The sequence below is a fragment of the Cetorhinus maximus genome, chromosome 22 (assembly GCF_964194155.1).
Source record: "Cetorhinus maximus chromosome 22, sCetMax3.hap1.1, whole genome shotgun sequence".
Classification (NCBI taxonomy): domain Eukaryota; kingdom Metazoa; phylum Chordata; class Chondrichthyes; order Lamniformes; family Cetorhinidae; genus Cetorhinus; species Cetorhinus maximus.
The window spans coordinates 2,585,975-2,604,629 of NC_135900.1; the positions used below are offsets into that span (position 1 = coordinate 2,585,975).

The window sequence follows — 18,655 nt, forward strand, 5'->3', positions numbered from 1 at the left end:
TGTTGGGTTAATCTAGACTCCATTATGCTGGATTATCAATATTGAATGAGCCAACATGAATTAACATGTCAGTGATGCATTATTTATTCAGCTAAGCAAAAACAAAACTAGATAGGAAGACAAGAGGCCTGTCCCAAACCTCCGGCACAGTTCGAAACCGCCTTAGCTCCTAAGTTCTCATAAACGCCTTCATTTGCTCTTCTGTCTTCCCCTCCAGAGTCTTGCCCAGGCCCAGGTCCTGGCTCAGGATGAAGCTGACCGAAAGTCGACGAGAGGCGTTGGCAGCGCCGCCTGTCACGCTCGCGGCCCCAGCTCCCATAAGCAACGCCACAGAGGCAGTAGCCAGCCAGGCGGAAGGAAAGAATGATGGGTTCTCTAAGGTGAAGGAAAAGTTCATGAATGAACTCAACAAAATTCCACGTGAGTAGAAGAGGAGCCTGATTTCAGAGCCGCTATAGCGTTGAATTTCCATGCACTGGAAGCTTTTAATCTTCACGTTCGAAAAAAAAGTCAATCTTTGGCTTTCATAGATTTTCTTTACAGCTGTTGAATATTTTTCACTGCGATGTGAGAATGTTTTTCAATTCACACTGCGTTTTTGTGATCTGCAATGTGCTGCCTGAAAGGGCAGCGGAAGCAGATTCAATAGTAACTTTCAAAATGGAATTGGATAAATACTTGAAGGGAAAAATCTGCGGGGCTATGGGGAAAGAGCAAGGAAGTGGGTCTAATTGAATAGATCTTCCAAAGAGCTACCACAGGTAAGAGGGGTTGAGTGGCCTTCTTCTGTGCTGTGTGTTTATATGATTCACAAACCGCCTTCACATAGTAAATGTAATGCTGCAGAAATATTGCTTGGTGGTAATACTGTGACCGAGGGTGAAATATATTAATAAGCGTGTCATTCTCAAGCAACGAATGTAAACACATAGGGACAGGAGTCCGCAGCCTGCTGCACCATTTTGTTGGCCACATCCTCTGATTTTCAATTGAAGGTTTCAAAACTAAGGTTGATAGATTTTTGTTGGGTAAGGGTATTAAAGGTTAGCGAGTCAAAGTGGATAGGTGGAGCAGTGCTAGATCAGCTTTGATCTAACTGAATGGCAAACAGGCTCGAGGGGCTGAATGGCCTCCTTCTGTTCCTGTGTTCACTATTCCTAACTCCCTGCTCTGTATCTGTATTCCTTAACACCCTATCTTCCCACAGAAATGTCTCCCTCCTCTATAAACACCTCAATTGATTTTTACAGCTATGTCCTTCTGGGACTAATCATGTTTTAACCTGGCTAATGGAATCGAGCAGTTAGAATCGTAAAATCTTACAGCACAGAAGGAAGCCGTTCTGTCCACCATACCAACTCTTTTAAAGAACTGTCCAATTCATTCCCCTCTTTCCCTACAGCCCTGCAAATTTTCTTTTTCAAGTATTTATCAAATTCTCTGTTGAAATTTACCATTGAATCTGCTTCCACCACCCTTTCTGTCAGTGCATTCCCGATCACAACTCATTGCGTAGAAAAATATCTCGTCATTTCCCCACCCACCACCACCCCCATTACTTTTGCCAACTATCTTCAATCCCTGCCCTCTGATACTGACCCTCCGGGTGACTCAACCACACATCCTCTTGCCTGTTTCACAGTGAGCCTCGTTATACTTCCTTGTCTCAACTAGGGACCAAGTGGAAAACGACTTCAGCGAGGCACATGGAACTGTCACTGTCTGGTCCATCCAAGGCCTCTACAGTTCACCAAAACCCAATCGATAGCAGGGCCTAAGACACCCTTCAATTTGTTTAAATATTCCCTTGCTACCATTTGAAACTCTGGATGCCAGAATTGAGCACCAACTCCTCATGTCCCATGTTGCTAAGCTGCACGTGACCGGGAATACCCCTGGAATTTGTATCCCTTTACCAAACACCCAGCTGTATTTGCGTGGGCGTCTAGCTACCCCCAGTGCCATCATTTACGGTGAATATTCCAGAAGCAAAGTTCAGACGATTGTGAATCAATTAAGATTAGTTCATTCACAAACACAACTCTATACTGGATGTACACATCGTGCATTCTGTCAGGCTGCAGAAACCAAAAGAGACATTAAAACAAAGCTTCACTTAGAGACCCAGGTGTACAGGGCATTGATACTATTCAAAGAGAAGCCAGGAGACCTCCCAATAATCTTGGATATTACTCCTTCATCAAACACCAGCTAAAAAAAGCATATGTTAAGAACACAACATAAGAAATAGGAACAGGAGTAGACCATTCAGCCCCTTTAGCCTGCTCCGCCATTCAGTAAGATCATGGCTGATTTTCTTGTGTTTTGAGTTCCACATTCCCATCTAACCCGATAACCTTTGATTCCCTTACCTAAAAAGAATCTATCTACCTCTGTCTTAAAAATAGTCAATGACCCCGCCTCCACCACCTTCTGAGGCAGAGAATTCCAAAGTCACACAACCCTCTGAGAGAAAAAAATTCTCCTCAACTCTGTCCTAAAAGGGCGACCCCTAATTTTAAAACAGTGTCCCCTAGTCCTAGATTCATCCACAAGAGGAAACATCCTTTCTACATCCACCTTGTCAATACAGTTCAGGATCTTGTATACTTCAATCAAATCACCCCTCACTCTTCTCAACTCCAGTGGAAAACAAGCCCAGTCTGTCCAACCTTTCCTCATAAGACAACCCGCTCATTCCAGGGGAAGAATTCCACCCCCCACCCCGGTTGGGGGCTAAGTGCAGGCGTGCCTCTGATTGGCACCCCCAATCGGGGGCATGCTGCCATTTTCTGTGGGCAGGCCAATTAAGGCCCACCCAGCATGACTTCCGCCAGGAAGCGCCATGCGCTTCCTATGAGGGTGGGGGGTGGATTCCTTCAACCGAGAGTGCGCTCTTTCAGGCTTACGCACGAAAGAGCTCACTCATCTCCCTAAGTGCTGTCTCAGGGAGATCGGCTCCAAATGTAAAAATGGTAAAGGTGCACAAACAAAATTTCCCTGACATGTCCCCTCATGTGACACTGTCACTTGAGTTGGGACATGTCCATCACTTTAAATCAAACATTTATTAAACTTTTAAAAACCCTCATGAAACCTCGTCCCGCCCGTGGATGAGGTTTGATGCTTTTTCTGAAGCCCGCCAGGTCTCCCGGCCTGTCCGCCAACCTTAAGCTTGGACGGGCAGGTCCATTAATGAGGTTAATGACTTTGTCAATGGCCTCAATTGGCCGTGGACAGGTCGGCGGGCGCACAGCTGATTTGGCTGAGTCCCCGCCAACCTGAAAATGGAAATGACGCAGGGTGACATCGGGAGTTCCACCCGACGTCATCCCGCGTCATTTTACATGTCAGTGAGCAGGACCCACCCCCTGCTCACCGACCTCAATAGCCTGCCCCAGGTATCAATCCAGTAAACCACCTTTGAACCACCTCCAATGCACTTATATCCTTCCTTAAATAAGGAGACCCAAACTGCACACAGTATTCGAGGGCCGGTCTCAGCAATGCCCTGTGTAACTGAAGGAGAAACTTGCATCTCTTTATCACCGTTCACAACCTCAGAATACCCACAAAGCATTAATAAAGCACTTTTTGAAAAGTAATCATTGTTGTAATGTAGGAAAAGTGGCTGTTGCTGCTTGTGGGATCTTGCTGACACCAAGTGCTTCTGTATTTGTCTACATTGCAGTCACTGTGCTTTAAATCTATTACACGAAGTGCCTTAGGATATTTCTGAAAGAGCTGGTAAGGCATTGTTTAAAAACACGCTTCCTTTCTCTCTTTCTTCTACATACGGTAATGACCAGATCAATTCTAACTCTGTCTCAGCTGGCACTGATCAAATAATTGCAGTTCTGTCTCGCCACCATACCACATGCCTTTTCACGGAGTTTCAGAAGCAGCAAGTTTTATTCAGTTATAGGACACAGGCCATTCCTCATGAATGTGCCACGGAAACAGTCGAATGCTACCTGGGGCTGAGGAAATAAATCGGACTGTTAGCGCTGCTCTTTGATCTGGGAGATACGTTGTCTTATTTACTTGTCCATTGATTTGATGGTGTTTAGTACAAACGGCCTTTTAGGATGAGGTCGAAGAGACTAGAATATTCTGAAACTCTCAGCAGTTTGCGTGTTTTACTTTGCTTTCTACTTTTACTATGGGAAGTGGAGCTCAGTCATTTAATCTCCTCGCTTCTGGGTGCAATATAGGTCGGAGCAAATTAGTCCGCTCACCGAGGACCTCCGGTTTGAATATACTACAGGAGAGTCAGTACTTCGCAGTTTAGTCTCTGACAGCACAAAAGGGTTTGAGAAATTTCCCCAGAGACTCGCAAACAAGCAACACCATTATCATCCAAACATCCGTGTTTTGTCTTTAAGGCCGTGGCAATCTCCAGGAGCTCCCATTGCTCTGACAAGTCAGTTAAAATGACTTTTTAGAAAAATCTGTTGTCGCCTCGCTTCGTATGTTACTATTTGAGAATTGGGGAGGTTTAGGGAGGAAATTCTGGAAAAATAAAACTGATGTCAGTGAAAAAATAACAAAGTAATCATGAAAGCTGAAAATTAATTAATCCCATTGACTGCTGCTCTTACCCGGCAACCTGACCCGGTCTGACCAACACCTGATAGACTTTAGTTATGTTGTGAGGCTAGAGCAGAGGCATAGAAACAGGAGGAGGCCATTCAGCCCCTCAAGCCTGTTCTGTCATTCAATTAATCACGTCTAATCTGTATCCATTTATCCATCTTGATTCATTACCCTTAATACCTTTGCCGAACAAAGATTTATCAATCCCACCGTTGAAATTTTCAGTTGACCCCCAAATTCATCAGCTTTTTGAGGGAGAGAGTTCCAGATTTCCACAACTCTTTGCTTCCTCACATCACCCCTGACTAGCCTCGCTCTCACTTTCAGTTTACAACCCCTTGTTTAACGCTCCCCCAACCAGAGGAAATAGTTTCTTTCTATCAAACATATGAAATCCTTTAACTTAGGCCCCAGGCAGCTGAAGACATGGCTGCCAATGGTGGAGAGATTAAAACAGAATTGCACAAGAGGCCAGAATTAGAGCATATAGATCTCAGAGGATTATAGGGCTCCAGGAGATTACAGAGACGGGGAGCAGATGAGGCCATTGAGGAATTTAAAAAGAAGGATGACAATTTTAAAACTGAGGCGTTGCTGGTCTGGGAGCTAACATTCGTCAGTGAGCACTGCGATGATAGGTGAATGTGATTTGGTAAGTTTATGGCGAGGAACATGACTGACAGCCTGCCCTCCAAACAATGACCCACCCTCTACCCTGAGTAATAATAGATTTCTCTTTGTGTTAATTGTACATACAGAAGTCTCATCCCCTGTTTCCAATAGAGAAACATTCAGTCTGATCTCTGAAAAAACAACAAGCTTTGAATAGGCTGGCCCTCTTCATCCTTTGCAAGGCAGGTCAGTAACCTGATAGAGCTCTTGAGGATAATGAAGATTTTGTTTTATTCATTCATAGGATTTGAGCATCGCTGGCTAGGCCCGAATTTATTGCCCATCCCTAATTGCCCTTGGGCTGCCTTCTTGAACCTCTACAGTTCACCTGATGTAGGTACATCCACAGTGCTGTTAGGGCCAGGATTTTGATCCAGCGACTTGAATGAACAGCGATATATTTCCAAGTCAGGATGGTGTGTGGCTTGGAGGGGAATTTGAAGGTGGTGTTCCCATGTACCTACTGCCCTGTCCTTCTAGTTGGTAGCTGTGGTGGGTTTGGAAGGTGCTGCTTAAGGAGCCTTGGTGAATTCCTGCAGTGCATCTTATAGTTGGTACACACTGCTGCTACTGTGCATCAGTGGGGGAGGGAGTGAATGTTTGTGGTTGTGGTGCCAATCAAGCAGACTGCTTTGTTTTGGACGGTGTCAAGCTTCTTGAGTGTTGTTGGAGCCACACTCATCCAGGCAAGTGGAGAGTATTCCATCACATTCCTGACGTGTGCCTTGTAGATGGTGGACCGGCTTTGGGGAGTCATGAGGTGAGTTACATGTCACAGAATTCCTAGCCTCTGACCTACTCTTGTAGCCATAGTGTCTATAGGGCTGGTCCAGATCAGTTTCTGGTCAATGCTATTCCCCATTATGTTGATAGTGGGTGATTTAGCGATGGTAATGCCATTGAACTTCAAGGGGTGATAGTTAGATTCTCTCTTGTTGGAGATGGTCATTGCCTGGCACTTGTGTGGCACGAGTGTTACTTGCCACTTGTCAGCCCAAGCCTGGATATTGTCCAGGTCTTGCTGCATTTCAACATAGACTGCTTCAGTATCTGAGGAGTCGCGAATGGTGCTGAACATTGTGCAATTATCAGTGAACATCCCCTTATGATGGAAGGAAGGTCATTGATGAAGTAGCTGAAGATGGTTGGACCAAGGACACTACCCTGAGGAACTCCTGCAGAGATGTCCTGGAACTGAATGAAACAACCAGTTAATCTATTTTTCCATTTTTGATTGAGGGATAAATGTTGATCAGGATCCTGAGGAGTACCTGCTCTTCTTTGAAATTATGTCATAGGATTTTTTAAGTTCACCTGAGAGATCAGGTCTTGGTTTAACATCTCATCCGAAAGATGGCACCTCTGACAGTGTAGCTCTCTCTAAGCAAAGACCGTATGACAGTACAGCATTCCCTCAGTGCTGACCCTCCAACACTGCAGCACTCCCTCAGTACTGACCCTCTGACAGTGCAGCACTCCTTCAGTACTGACCCTCCAACAGTGCAGCACTCCCTCAGTACTGACCCTCTGACAGTGCAGCACTCCTTCAGTACTGACCCTCTGACAGTGCAGCACTCCTTCAGTACTGACCCTCTGACAGTGCAGCACTCCTTCAGTACTGACCCTCCAAACAGTGCAGCATTCCCTCAGTACTGACCCTCTGAGAGTGCAATATCATCTGTGGCTTAGTAAGGAGGTAAAGGATAATAATATTATGAAAAAAGAGGCTTACGAAAGGAGAGTAATATGTCTGAGGAATGTGAGTATTTTAGCAACTAGCAAAGGGCAACCAAAAATTTATAAAAAATGAAAAAATAGAATATGAGAGTAAACGAGTCAGAAATGTGAAAACAAATTCTAAAGGCAGAATTTTCCCTGAAATCGGCAAAGTCCGATATCCGGTGGGGAAATCAACATTTGACCCACTGACGGCAATGGTGGAATTTCACTGCATATAGTGTAGAACATTGTTAAAAAAAAATCAGAGACACGGATTTTACATTGGATCACTGGTGGGACAACCTCGGATTCGCCCGCCCCACTGTGACCTCAGAGCCTCCATAATCCAGGCGCCATGTTTAAAGGGCGTCCCTGTACACAGCTCTCTCTCTCCAAGGGATCGGAAGCTGCTGGGAACTGATGGCTGCCAAAGGGAGGAAACATGCTGCCCCCAAATTTAGCGACACCTCCCTCGAGTGCCTGCTAGATGCAGTGGAGGTCCGCTGTGATGTCCTCTACCCCGGCTCTGGGTGAAGATCAGCAAGCAAGGTCATCAATCCAGCATGGAAGGCGGTGACAGTGGTGGTCAGCACCAACACCCTGCAAAAGAGGACCCAGCAGCAAAAGAGGATGAATGATCTCCGTTCCACCAGGGTAAGTCACTCTTCTCATAACTCTCAACTCACACGCTCACAAACCCACCACACATCCAGAGGGACCCCACTCACTACCAGCTCAAGGGACGTCACCACTCGCTCTCTCGCACACACCTTCATCCGCTCTGCAGATCATGCACTCATCCCATCCATGGCACCGCTCAGCATCCACACAGGCCAGGCATCCTTCTCATCTGGCCTGGCAGGCGTCCTGCTTACACTCCCTCTGTTACAGAGTTGACCTTCAGAAAACTTTTCTTAGTGGAAACATTTGGATTTATTTACAAGGCAGCAGCAGCAACTACACGCATCAATCAAACGTCATCACTAAGAAGTACTCTCTCTGTAGAGGTTCCCCGTGCAGTTAACACATTGGTTTGCACAGATCATGTGATCTTACATCACAGGATTATTCTAAAAGCTACAGTCCAACATTTCCCAAAATTATAATTACTACATCCCTCACACTTTAACTTTTCTGTACATTTTATATTTACAAGGATATTTATCTCATGACATTACAATATTTACAAAGGTCATGAAATTACAAGTTGAGTATTTCAGGTGATTTCCTGATCCGTGTGGAACGTCGCAGCTCCCCGATTTCAGATTCTTCTGTAGGAAACACATCCTCTGGAACCACGTTAACTTCAGGTACCTCATTAGGCACAGACAGTTCAGTGTCTTCCACTCCGACAGAGACATCAGGCATGTCTGTCCTTGGTTGAGTGTCTTCAATAGAAATCAGCGACTCAGTAATGCTTACAGGTGGAACAATATTTTGTGAGTGATCTCTCTTCCACTTCCACGTGGTACAACAATGGCCTGGTCACTGAACATACTTCACCAGGTTCAAAAACAGAAAATGCTGGAAAAACTCAGCAGGTCGAACAGCGTCTGTGGAGAGAAAAACAGTTAACATTTCGAGTCCACGTGACTCTTCTTCAGAACTGTTAACCATTTCGGTCGTCCACTGAAATTCTTTACACATACTGCTTCTCCAACAGTAAATTGTCACTCATGACTGTGTAAATCATGAGTCGCTTTTTGGTTCCCTTGACTTTTCTCCACCTTCCCCTCCAAATTGGGGAGAATTAGGCTTAGTCTTGTCAGAAGACAGCGCCTCATCAGTAATTATGCTTCTTCTTTCTAGGTGTCTTCTTCACTTTACCACAAAATTTAGTCTCAGCTTCTTTTTGACTTCACTGTCTTCTCTCAAATGTAACCTTAACTTGTTTTGGTCCAGTCGCTGAGCTACCCATGACTTCATTATTTGCTCACATCTTGGAAAGTTCTATGACTTTTGCTTCCAAAACCTCTTTAGCTTTTGTTAACTGATTCTTCAGCTCTTCTGTTTCTTGTATCCGTTTGCTGCCTCCTGGAAACTTGGACATTGCTGCGTCTTCTCTGCCAACTGGTTCTTCAGTTTGTTCAGAGAGGTGTTGAATTCTTTCTGTTTCCCTTTGTACTGTTCCAGAGACACAAACTTTGACCTGAGGGAATCTTGTAGCGTGTGAAGGTCTTTCAACAGGTTTTTCTGTTCTTTGCAAAGATTACTCACTTCGTCTGGGACTCTGTCATTCAGCAGAGTCTCCTTGGGGAGAATTCTCTCCCTGTCGGGCGGGCAGGCTGGGAGCGGGCGCGGGCGCGCGCAGGGGCAGGCGTGGAGCCGATCGCCGCCCATGAACGGCTGCGCGCCGCCATTTTACGCGGGCGGCCAATTAAGGACCGCCCAGCGTGACAGGCGCCCAGTAGTGCTCGGCGCTACCTGTGCAGACGGGGGGAAGAGGGAGAGTCGGAGCCTGCGCTCTTCCGTGCATGCACACGAAAGAGTGCAGAAATCTCCCTGAGGCACGGAGCTGCCTCACGGAGATTGAGTTGGATTTTGAAACTTCACAATAAAAAAGTTTAAAATCATTTACACATTTCCCCTCATGTTGAGCTGGGACAGGCTTATCAAATGTTTAATAAATATTTATTAATTTAATAAACCCTTCATGAAACCTCCATGGATGAGGTTTCATGAAAAATGCGAAGGCCGCCCGGGCTCTTCACCTGCCCAACAACCTTAAGGTTGGACGGGCAGCCCTGTCAAATTGCTTAATTAGTTTATTAACGGCCTTAACAGGCCTTTGACAATTCAGTGGGCGCGCAGCCAACTCCAGTGCGCGCCCGCCAAACGAAAGATCGGAATGACGCGCGGTGACGTCGGGATGCACGATTGTTTCTACATCACTGAAAGTAATTTTTTGATTTAGTCACTAAGCTGATCCTCTCATTTCTCGGTTAGCGGGGGTTGTTTCCTGCTTCAGATCGGAGTCCCGGCTTTTTGTGCCACTTTTGGATGACTGTTCCCAGCCGATTTGGAGCGCGACACCGTTTTAAAATGCTTGTGATTCCCTTACAGCGCTTTCCATCGCCAGCTATTTCTAACACTTTCTTAAAATTAAAATTCACTTCAGCCAGCAATCTTCATTGTATAGCATCCTCCTGCATGCCACATACTAAACAATCTCTGAGCCTGTCATTCAGGGTTTCACCGAAATCACAACATTCCATTAGTTGCTTTAATTTCTCCATGTAGGTAGCAATTGTCTCCCCTGGGGCTCTATTCCATGAATTGAACCTGAACCCATGCATTGTGACTGAGGGCTTCGGTTGAAAATGTCCCTTAACAAGGTCCTCTAATTTACTGAAAGTCTTTGAATCTGGGGTACTGGGGGCCGTCAAGCCTCGAGTCAACCTGTAGGTTTTGCTCCCACAAATACTCAGAAGGATTGCTCTCCTCTTTTCTTCCCCCATGATTTTGTTTACTTGAAATAAGAATTCAAGACATTCAATATAGTGAGACCAGTTGTCCGCGGCTGGCTCAAAGTGATCGATTCTACCGAATTGTAGCATTTCAGATGAGTATTTCTTCTGTTATTTTGAACAAACTTAGATATTCACAATGGCTGGGGGAGGTACAGCACCAAATCTGATCCCATTCTCATCGTCAGTTTGTTATAGAGTTATTTCAGACAACTTCTCTTAGTGAAAACAAGACAGCAGTAGCAACTATACATGTACATCAAACTCCATAATGAAGAAGTACACTCTCTGTTTAGGTTCCCAGCACTGCTTACACATTGGTTTACACAGATCATGTGATCTTACATCACAGGATTATTCTTAAAGCTACAGTCCAACATTTCCCAAAACTATAATTACTACACTCTCCATCTCTCTTCATGCAGGACAAGCTGGCACCCAACAAAAGGGGGAGGTCCCAGACTGGAGGAGGAATGCCCGACCTTAAGGCCCTGACAAACTTAGAAAATAGACAATTAAGCTGGCCGTCAATATGGACCATTCATGTGCCAACGGTGAGGTCGGCAGTGCTCTACCAAGTGAGGATCCAGCACTGCGACATCCATCAGACAACCATGCCTTGAGTGATGTGTCCTGCTTCACAGGCCATTGCTATGTACTAACTATCTCTCCTTTCTTTCTCAGGCACATCTGGGAAGCAGACAAGGGGGTCCATCAGCCAAGTCCTCGACTCCAGCCCTGAGGACACCTTGGAAGCGGAATCTGCAAACACCTACATTGAAGACCCGTCACAGCGCTTACCCACACCCTCCACCAGTGCAGAAACAGACACCTTGGTTGGACCTGGTCTAGAGTAGCCTCCGGGTCACAATCTGGTGAGCAGATTGCACTGTCTGATCCCAGCAGGCAGAGGCAGGGACATCTAAAGGTGCTGTCACTCGAAGGTTTGCTGGAGGCCAGGAATCTGCTGAGTCCGAGTCAGATGACAAGCCTCTGGATTTGGTCAAACCGCAGTTTCTGGAGCTGCAAAGACAAGCTGAGGAACATCGGGAAGGGCTGCCTGCTGCACTCTTCAGATTGCAAGGCACGGTGGAGGACTCCATTTGCCTCCAGATAGCGCTGCCATGCCAACGCACCGAAGTCAATACTAATAGGATGGCAGCCGCCATGGAGACGCTGGTCCAGGACATCGATCCTGCACCGCTGCACGGACTGAACTTTATCACTGAGGCACTTGCTGGCATCCATCAGTGCCAATGCGAGAGGGAGGCAGGGCATCTCGAGCTCACTCCAGCTGGCCCTTCCCCTCAAGGAGTCAGCCAGGGGCCCTTGGATACCCATAGGGAGGAGGATCAGCTGGTGCACATCCCAGGACCATCCACTCAGGTGACTCCAGGAGTGTCCGGCCCATCCAAATCCCCACTTCCTATGACCCCCCGCCCCCACCCAACATCAGCTCCAGCTTCGCAGGCTGAGGAGAGTGGCATTGCCACACAGCAGGACCCCGAAAGCAGGCCGGGGACCGGCAGGCCTCAGAGGACACCCGCCAAGGTCATCATAGACAACAGGGAATAGCAATCAGCAGGCTACCTCCACCTCCACTGTAGATATCGGGGATGCACCAAGGCTTAACGGCAGGGTTAGAAAGGTCAAGAAAATGTAGTTGCACAACATGGTCATGGGTGTTATACACCTGTCCATACTGTTGACTGGAGAGTTTGACAGAACTAGAGGAGGCTACAGTATGTCAATAAATGGGGTCAGAGCAATGGGGAAAGTTAAAAAGCCTAAGTCAGGCTTAATGTGCATTTTTGTGAATGCAGGTAGTGTGGCTAATAAGGTTGATGAACTACAGGCACAGGTTGACAGATGGAACTAATGAAACTATGACATAATTGCTATAACAGAGATCTCAAAGAAGGGCAGGACTGGGCGTTAAATATTCCTGGGTACAAGGCATCTAGGAGAGACAGGAAAGGAAGAAAGGGTTGGGGGGGCGGAGTGAGAGTATTGATTAAAGATGGTATTACAGCCCTGGAGAGGGGGGATGTTCCACAGGAGTCAAGGATGGAAACTCTCTGGCTAAAGGTAAGGGATGGAAAAGGTGCAATAACATTGATCAGTGTAGTAAATAGATCACCAACTAGTGGAAAGGATGTAGAGAAACAAATTTGCAAAGAAATTACAGAGGTGCAAGAATTATAGAATTATAATGAGGGACTTATGGTCCAAATATAGACTGGGACAGGAATAGTGCAAAGGGACACGAAGGGCATGAATTCTTAGAGTGTGTTCAAGATAATTTTCTGCAGCAGGATGTTTCCGGTCCAATGAAAAGGCGGGCACTGTTGGACCTGGTTCTGGGGAATGAGTTAGCCCAAGTGGTTCAAATAATAGTGGGAGAGCATTTAGGGGACAGTGACCATTTTCTCATAAGGGTTAGGTTGGCCATGCAGAAGGACAAGGAGCAATCCAGAGCTGGGAGAATTAGTTTGGGAAAAGCCAACTTCAATTGGATGAGAATGCATCTGAGTCGAGTGAGTTGGAATAAATTGTTAGCGGAAGAAATGGTGCCTGAACAATGGGCTACCTTCAAAGAGACAATATTGCAGGCAATGTCAAGGTATATTGCCTTGAAGGGGAAAGGTAGGACAAATAAATCTAGAACACCCTGGATGACGAGAGGGATAGAGGTGAAGATGAAAAGGAAGAAGTACACGTATGACAGACGTCAGGTAGAAAATACAATGGAGAATCAGGCTGAATATAGAAGGACCAGAGGGGAAGTGAAGAAACTAATCAGAAAAATCAGCTAACATGAAAGGGAATCCCAAGGTCTTCTATAAGCTTGTAAATAATAAAAGGGTGGTAAAAGAAAGTGTAGGGTTGATTAGGGATAAAGAAGGAGACTTACATGTGGAGACAGTAGAAGTAGTGGAGGTATTAAACAAGTACTTTGCTACTGTCTTTACAAAGGAAGAAGATGTACCCAGGCCAAGGTGAGAGCAGAGGTAGCTGGTACACTCGAGGAGTTTATAATTGAGGAGGAGGAGGTGTTAGAAAGGCTATCTTTACTTAAAATTGATAAGGTACCAGGACTGGATGAGGTGCATCTGAGGATACTGAGGGAGATAAGAGTGGAAATTTCAGAGGCACTGGTGATGATCTTCCAGTCTTCCTTAGACACAGGGGAGGTGCCAGGTCTGAAGAATTGTGAATGTTACACCCTTGTTCAAAAAGGGGTGCAAGGATAAATCTGGCAACTGCAGGCCAGTCAGCTTGACCTCAGTGGCAGGGAAATTTCTAGAAACTATAATTCGAGACAAAATCAATAATTGCTTGGACAGATGTGGGATAATTAAGGAAAGCCAGCATGGATTCATTAAGAGAAAATCATGTCTAACTAACTTGCTGGAGTTTTTTGAGGAGGTAACAGAGAAGGCTGATAAGGGCAATGCTGTTGATGTGGTGTATATCGATTTTCAAAAGGCATTTGATACAATGCCACACAACAGACTTGTGAGCAAAATTCTACCTCATGGAATAAAAGGGAAAGTAGGCACTTGGATAAGAAACTGGCTGAGTGACAGGAAACAGAGAGTAGTGAGTTCCCCAGGAATCAGTATTGGGATCCTTGCTCTTCCTGATATATATTAATAACCTAGACTGTGCAGGGCATGATTTCAAAATTTGTAGATGATACGAAGATTAGAAACATTGTCAACTGTGATGAGGATAGCCTTGAACTTCAAAAGGATATAGACATTTTGGTGGATTGGGCAGGCAAATGGCAGGTAAAGTTCAATGCAGAGAAGTGTGAGGTGATTCATTTTGGCAGAAAGAACATGGAGAGACAGCATAAAATAAAGGGAGAAACTCTAAAGGAGGTACAGGAACAGAGAGACCTCAGTGTATACATACATAAGTCATTGAAGGTGGCAGGGCATGTTGAGAGAGCAGTTAATAAAGTGTAGAGTAAGCTAGGTTTTATTAACAGGGTAAGGAGGTCATATTGAACTTGTATAAGACAATAATTAGGCCTCATCTGGAATACTGTGTCCAATTCTGGGCTCCATACTTGAGGAAGGATGTGAAGGAATTGGAGACAGTACAGAGGAGATTCACAAGAATGATTCCAGGGATAAAGAACTGTAGCTATGAGGATAGACTGGAGAAGTTAGGACTGTTTTCCTTGGAGAAAAGAAGGCTGAGAGGAGACTTGATAAAGGTGTTCAAGATCCTGAGGGGTATAGATAGGGTAAATAGTGAGAAACTGTTCCCACTCAAGAGAACATCAAGAACGAGAGGGCACAGATTCAAAATAATGGACAAAAGGAATAAATGTGATGTGAGGAAAAAAAATTTTACCTGGAGAGTGGTTAGAGTCGGAATGAACTGCCTGAGAGGGAGGCAGGTTCGATCAGTGTTTTCAAAGGGAAATTGGATTGATATCTGAAAAGAAAGAATGTGCAAAGTTACTGGGATAAGGCAAGGGAGTGGGACTAGGAAGAATGCTCTTTCAGAGAGCCAGTACAGACTTGATGGGCAGAATGGCTCCCTTCTGCACTATAAAGATTCTGTGAGTCTGTAAATTCACTTCCATGAATGTGTCCCTGTCTATGGCTCCTTGTTATGATGAGCAGTGTTTGTGAAACCTTGGTCCCAGCACAAAATGAAGGCAAATGTCTCAGTCCAGGGTCTCTCCCTCGTCCAGCTGTGTAACTTCTGCACACTGTGATTGTCCAGCTTCAAAGTCACTCTCCAGATTAGTGACCCCTGCACCTCCATGTGGCTTTTGTTTGCTGCCAGAATCTCCTAGCCAAGTGCCACTGGGTTCAGTGATGTTTTCTGTGGTGCTCTCAGCACCTTAGAGGAGGGGCTGCCCTCCCTCCCCCCATCGCGACACTATTCCTGACAGGTGAAGGTGTGCTGCTGAAGGGAACAAGTCATGAAGCTTCACAAAGGATCAAGTGCTGTTAAAGCCCATGTGCCCACTGTATCTCAGCAGCGTTTCCATGATAGGAGCCTCTTCACAGAGTGTATGTGCACTGCCCTCAGTCAGGCAGGTGTCAAACATTCCCAGGTGCAATCTGAAAATCTCAGCAGTGTCCTCACTGCATCTCGTCATCATCCTCCTGGAATCTGGTGGCAATGAGGGCCTCATGAGCACTCCTGCCTACTCTGGCCAGTGCAATGGCCTCATCACCTCCACCCTCGCTTTCCAGAACCTCATTCCCTTCACCGCCTCCCCATCGGAGGAGAGATGCATCTCTTCCATCTTCTCATCATTCAGGTCCTCCCCCCTTTGCATCGCTAGGTTGTATAGCACGCAGCAAGCCACGATGATGTGTGAGACCCTCTGGGGAGTGTACTGCAGGGCTCCACCTGATCTGTCCATGCACCAGAACCTCATTTTCAGGATCTCTATTGTGTGGTCAACCAAACTCCGGTTGCAGTATGGCCTCATTGTACCTTATCTCACTAGGAATCTGAGGCCGCTGCACGGGTATCATCAGCCACGGCCTCTGTGGGTAGCCCTTGTCCCCCAGGAGCCAACCCTGCAGCCTCTGTGGTCCCTGGAAGATGTCAGGGATCTGAGACCTTCTGAGGATGTAGGAGTCATGGAGGCCTCTGGGGTCTCTTGCACAAACCTGCGTGATCAGCTTGTTATGGCCAGCTGAACATTGAGAGAGTGGAAGGCTTTGCACTCCCATACTGGACTGCTTATTGCCAGGGAGATTTAAGAGCTACGTGAGTGCAGTCGATGGCACCCTGCACCTGTGGGAATCTGGAAATCTCAGCAAATCCCAGCGCTCTTGCTTCCTGGCTCGCCTGATCCCTGTCAAAATTGACAAAGTTGTGCGCTTGATCGGAAATGGCGTCCGTGACCTCCTGGGTATATTTGTGGGTGGCGGCTTGTGAAATCCCACACAGGTCCCCAGTGGAGCCCTGGAAGGAGCCACTGCTGTAAAAATTGAGCACAGTGGCCACCTTCATTGCCACTGGCAGTGGATTCCTTCCTAGTACCCGTGGTGCCAAATCCTGCATTTGCGTGTGGCCAGTTCCCTTGACATGTGTAGGGGTCAGCGACACTGGCTCTCACTCATCTGCAGGGAGCACACCCACCGTCTGTAGGCCCTGAGTCTAGCGATGCGCCTATGACCGATGGCTCTGTGGGCTCATCCTCTGTGTGAGGAGGGGGCCATGCTGCCCCTTGGTCTTCAGGGTTCTGCTCCTCCCTTTGGTGAGCCAGGCACCTCCATTGCATTCTTCTCCGTCTTCTCTCCTGCTTATAAGCAATGAGGCAGACAGCAAGATCACCAGGCTCCATGTTCCTGATGGTCCCCTCACTGTGTATCAAAGGGAGAGATGCAAGGATCAGCAATTGCCTCCTAAGGACCACTCTTAGACAAGTCATCACCTGTGGTGCCTCTCAAGGCCCCTTTAGGCATGGCGGAGAGTCCAGACCACCACATGGATACCCAGTTTCGTGTGTATGATGACTCACCCTGATCCCACTCAGCACCGCCCCGCACCACATGATCCAGTGGAGGCAGCTTCGGCCACTCGACTGCCTCCTGAACTCTCACCTCAGGCCCGGGCCATTGTCCTAACCTGCACTCCAAAGTTTCGGGGTTTTCTTGGACCATGAGGGTGACTTTTCAACGTGAACTGAAACGTAATGCAAGGGATTAGGAGCGGACCCCTCCGTCAGCGTTCGATGGCCACCCTTCCCAAGGGAATCCTCAAGATTGCCCAGTGGCCAAATGGTTCTGCAGCACCTCAGCACCTCATTCGATTTTGAAGTCCGCGCATGAGGGGTTAAAAGTAGAGGAACAATCATTGTCACTTTCAGCAATTAGTGCTGCTTGAGTGGGCACAGTTGCTTGACTAGCCTGGCTCCAAGCATGTCAATTGAGCTGAAGCTAGACAGTCTCAGCTGGGGAAGGGTGCTCACCTTTGATATCTTTTTCCATCTGCCCGGCTGCTTTGATATGCAAAAATATTCAAATTAAGTTCCTCGCGTCAAATGGCAGGAAACATGGCCCGCCATTGACTGTATTGGGGGGAGGGGACAATCACTTCCTGGATCTATGTCACTGGGGAACACGCCAAGGGCCTTCTCGCAAGATTTTCCGATCTCGCCACCGAACACGCCCATCCCGATCGGAAGCAGGAAATCCCAGCCTAGGAGCTTTTACACATGTATAAAAAGCGAGGAGAGTAGCTGAAATAAACATTGGTCCCTTAGAGATAGAGACGTAAGAAATTATCATGGGAAATAAGGAAGAAATAAGGAGAGACATCGAACAAATATTTTCTGTCTGCCTTCGCAGTAGAAGGCGTCTGTTCCATACCAGAAATAGAGGCTAGCATAGGGACTAAAAAGAGGGAGGCAATTAAGGTAATTAATATCAGCAGAGAAAAAGTACTGGAGAAACTTAAGGGTCTAAAATCCGGTAAATCCCAGGAACTGGTGGCCTACCTCCTGTGGTTCCGAAAGAGATAGCTACAGAAATACTGGATGCACTGGTTATCATTTTCCAAAATTCAAGAGGAAAGGGCCTCAGGCTGTTCACTCTTTCCTGATTCGTATACCCCTTTCATTCCTAGTATCATCCTTGTAATTCCTTTTTGCAACCTCTACAGTATCTCTAAAATCTTTTTTGACCAGAATATAAGGACAAAAGGAATAGGACCGAGAATAGACCATACGGCCCATCGATCGTGCTCCACCATTCAATATGATCATGGTTGACCTTTGGCTTCAACTCCACTTTCCCGCCCGTTCCCCATGACCCTAGTTTCCTTGTGATATCAAAAAGATCCGTCTTAAACCTATTCATTGATGGAGTATCTACAGTCTCCAGGGTACAGAATTCCAAAGATTCACAGCCCTTTGGGTAAAAAAAATCCCTCCTCATCTCAGTCCTCAATGGTTGACCCCTTATCCTGAGACTGAGGCCCCCGTGTTTTAGATTCCCTGACCGGCAGAAACAATCTCTCAGCATCAACCCCATCAAGCCCCTTCAGAATCTTGCATGTTTCAGTGATATCACCTCTCATTCTTGCAAAGAAGAATATATGCGGGACCAATCTAGTGAATCTTCCTTTCAAATATTCAGCAACTAAAAATTATAGAGACGCAATCAAAGCAGCTTAATTATTGCACGGAAATAAAACAATATCAAAAACCACAC

At 46.4% G+C, this 18,655-nt stretch overlaps 1 protein-coding gene across 4 annotated transcripts in view; it reads left to right on the forward strand.

Annotated features, from left to right (window-relative positions):
* Positions 1-18,655, forward strand: part of LOC144696397 (synaptotagmin-A) — a 518,026-nt gene that overhangs the window by 433,601 nt on the left and 65,770 nt on the right. For all 4 annotated transcript variants that reach the window (XM_078567640.1, XM_078567636.1, XM_078567638.1 and 1 more), the window contains one exon: positions 218-420. In XM_078567640.1, coding sequence (XP_078423766.1) covers positions 249-420 — 172 coding nt within the window. In that variant the 5' untranslated portion in view covers positions 218-248. The remainder of the gene's footprint in view (positions 1-217; positions 421-18,655) is intronic.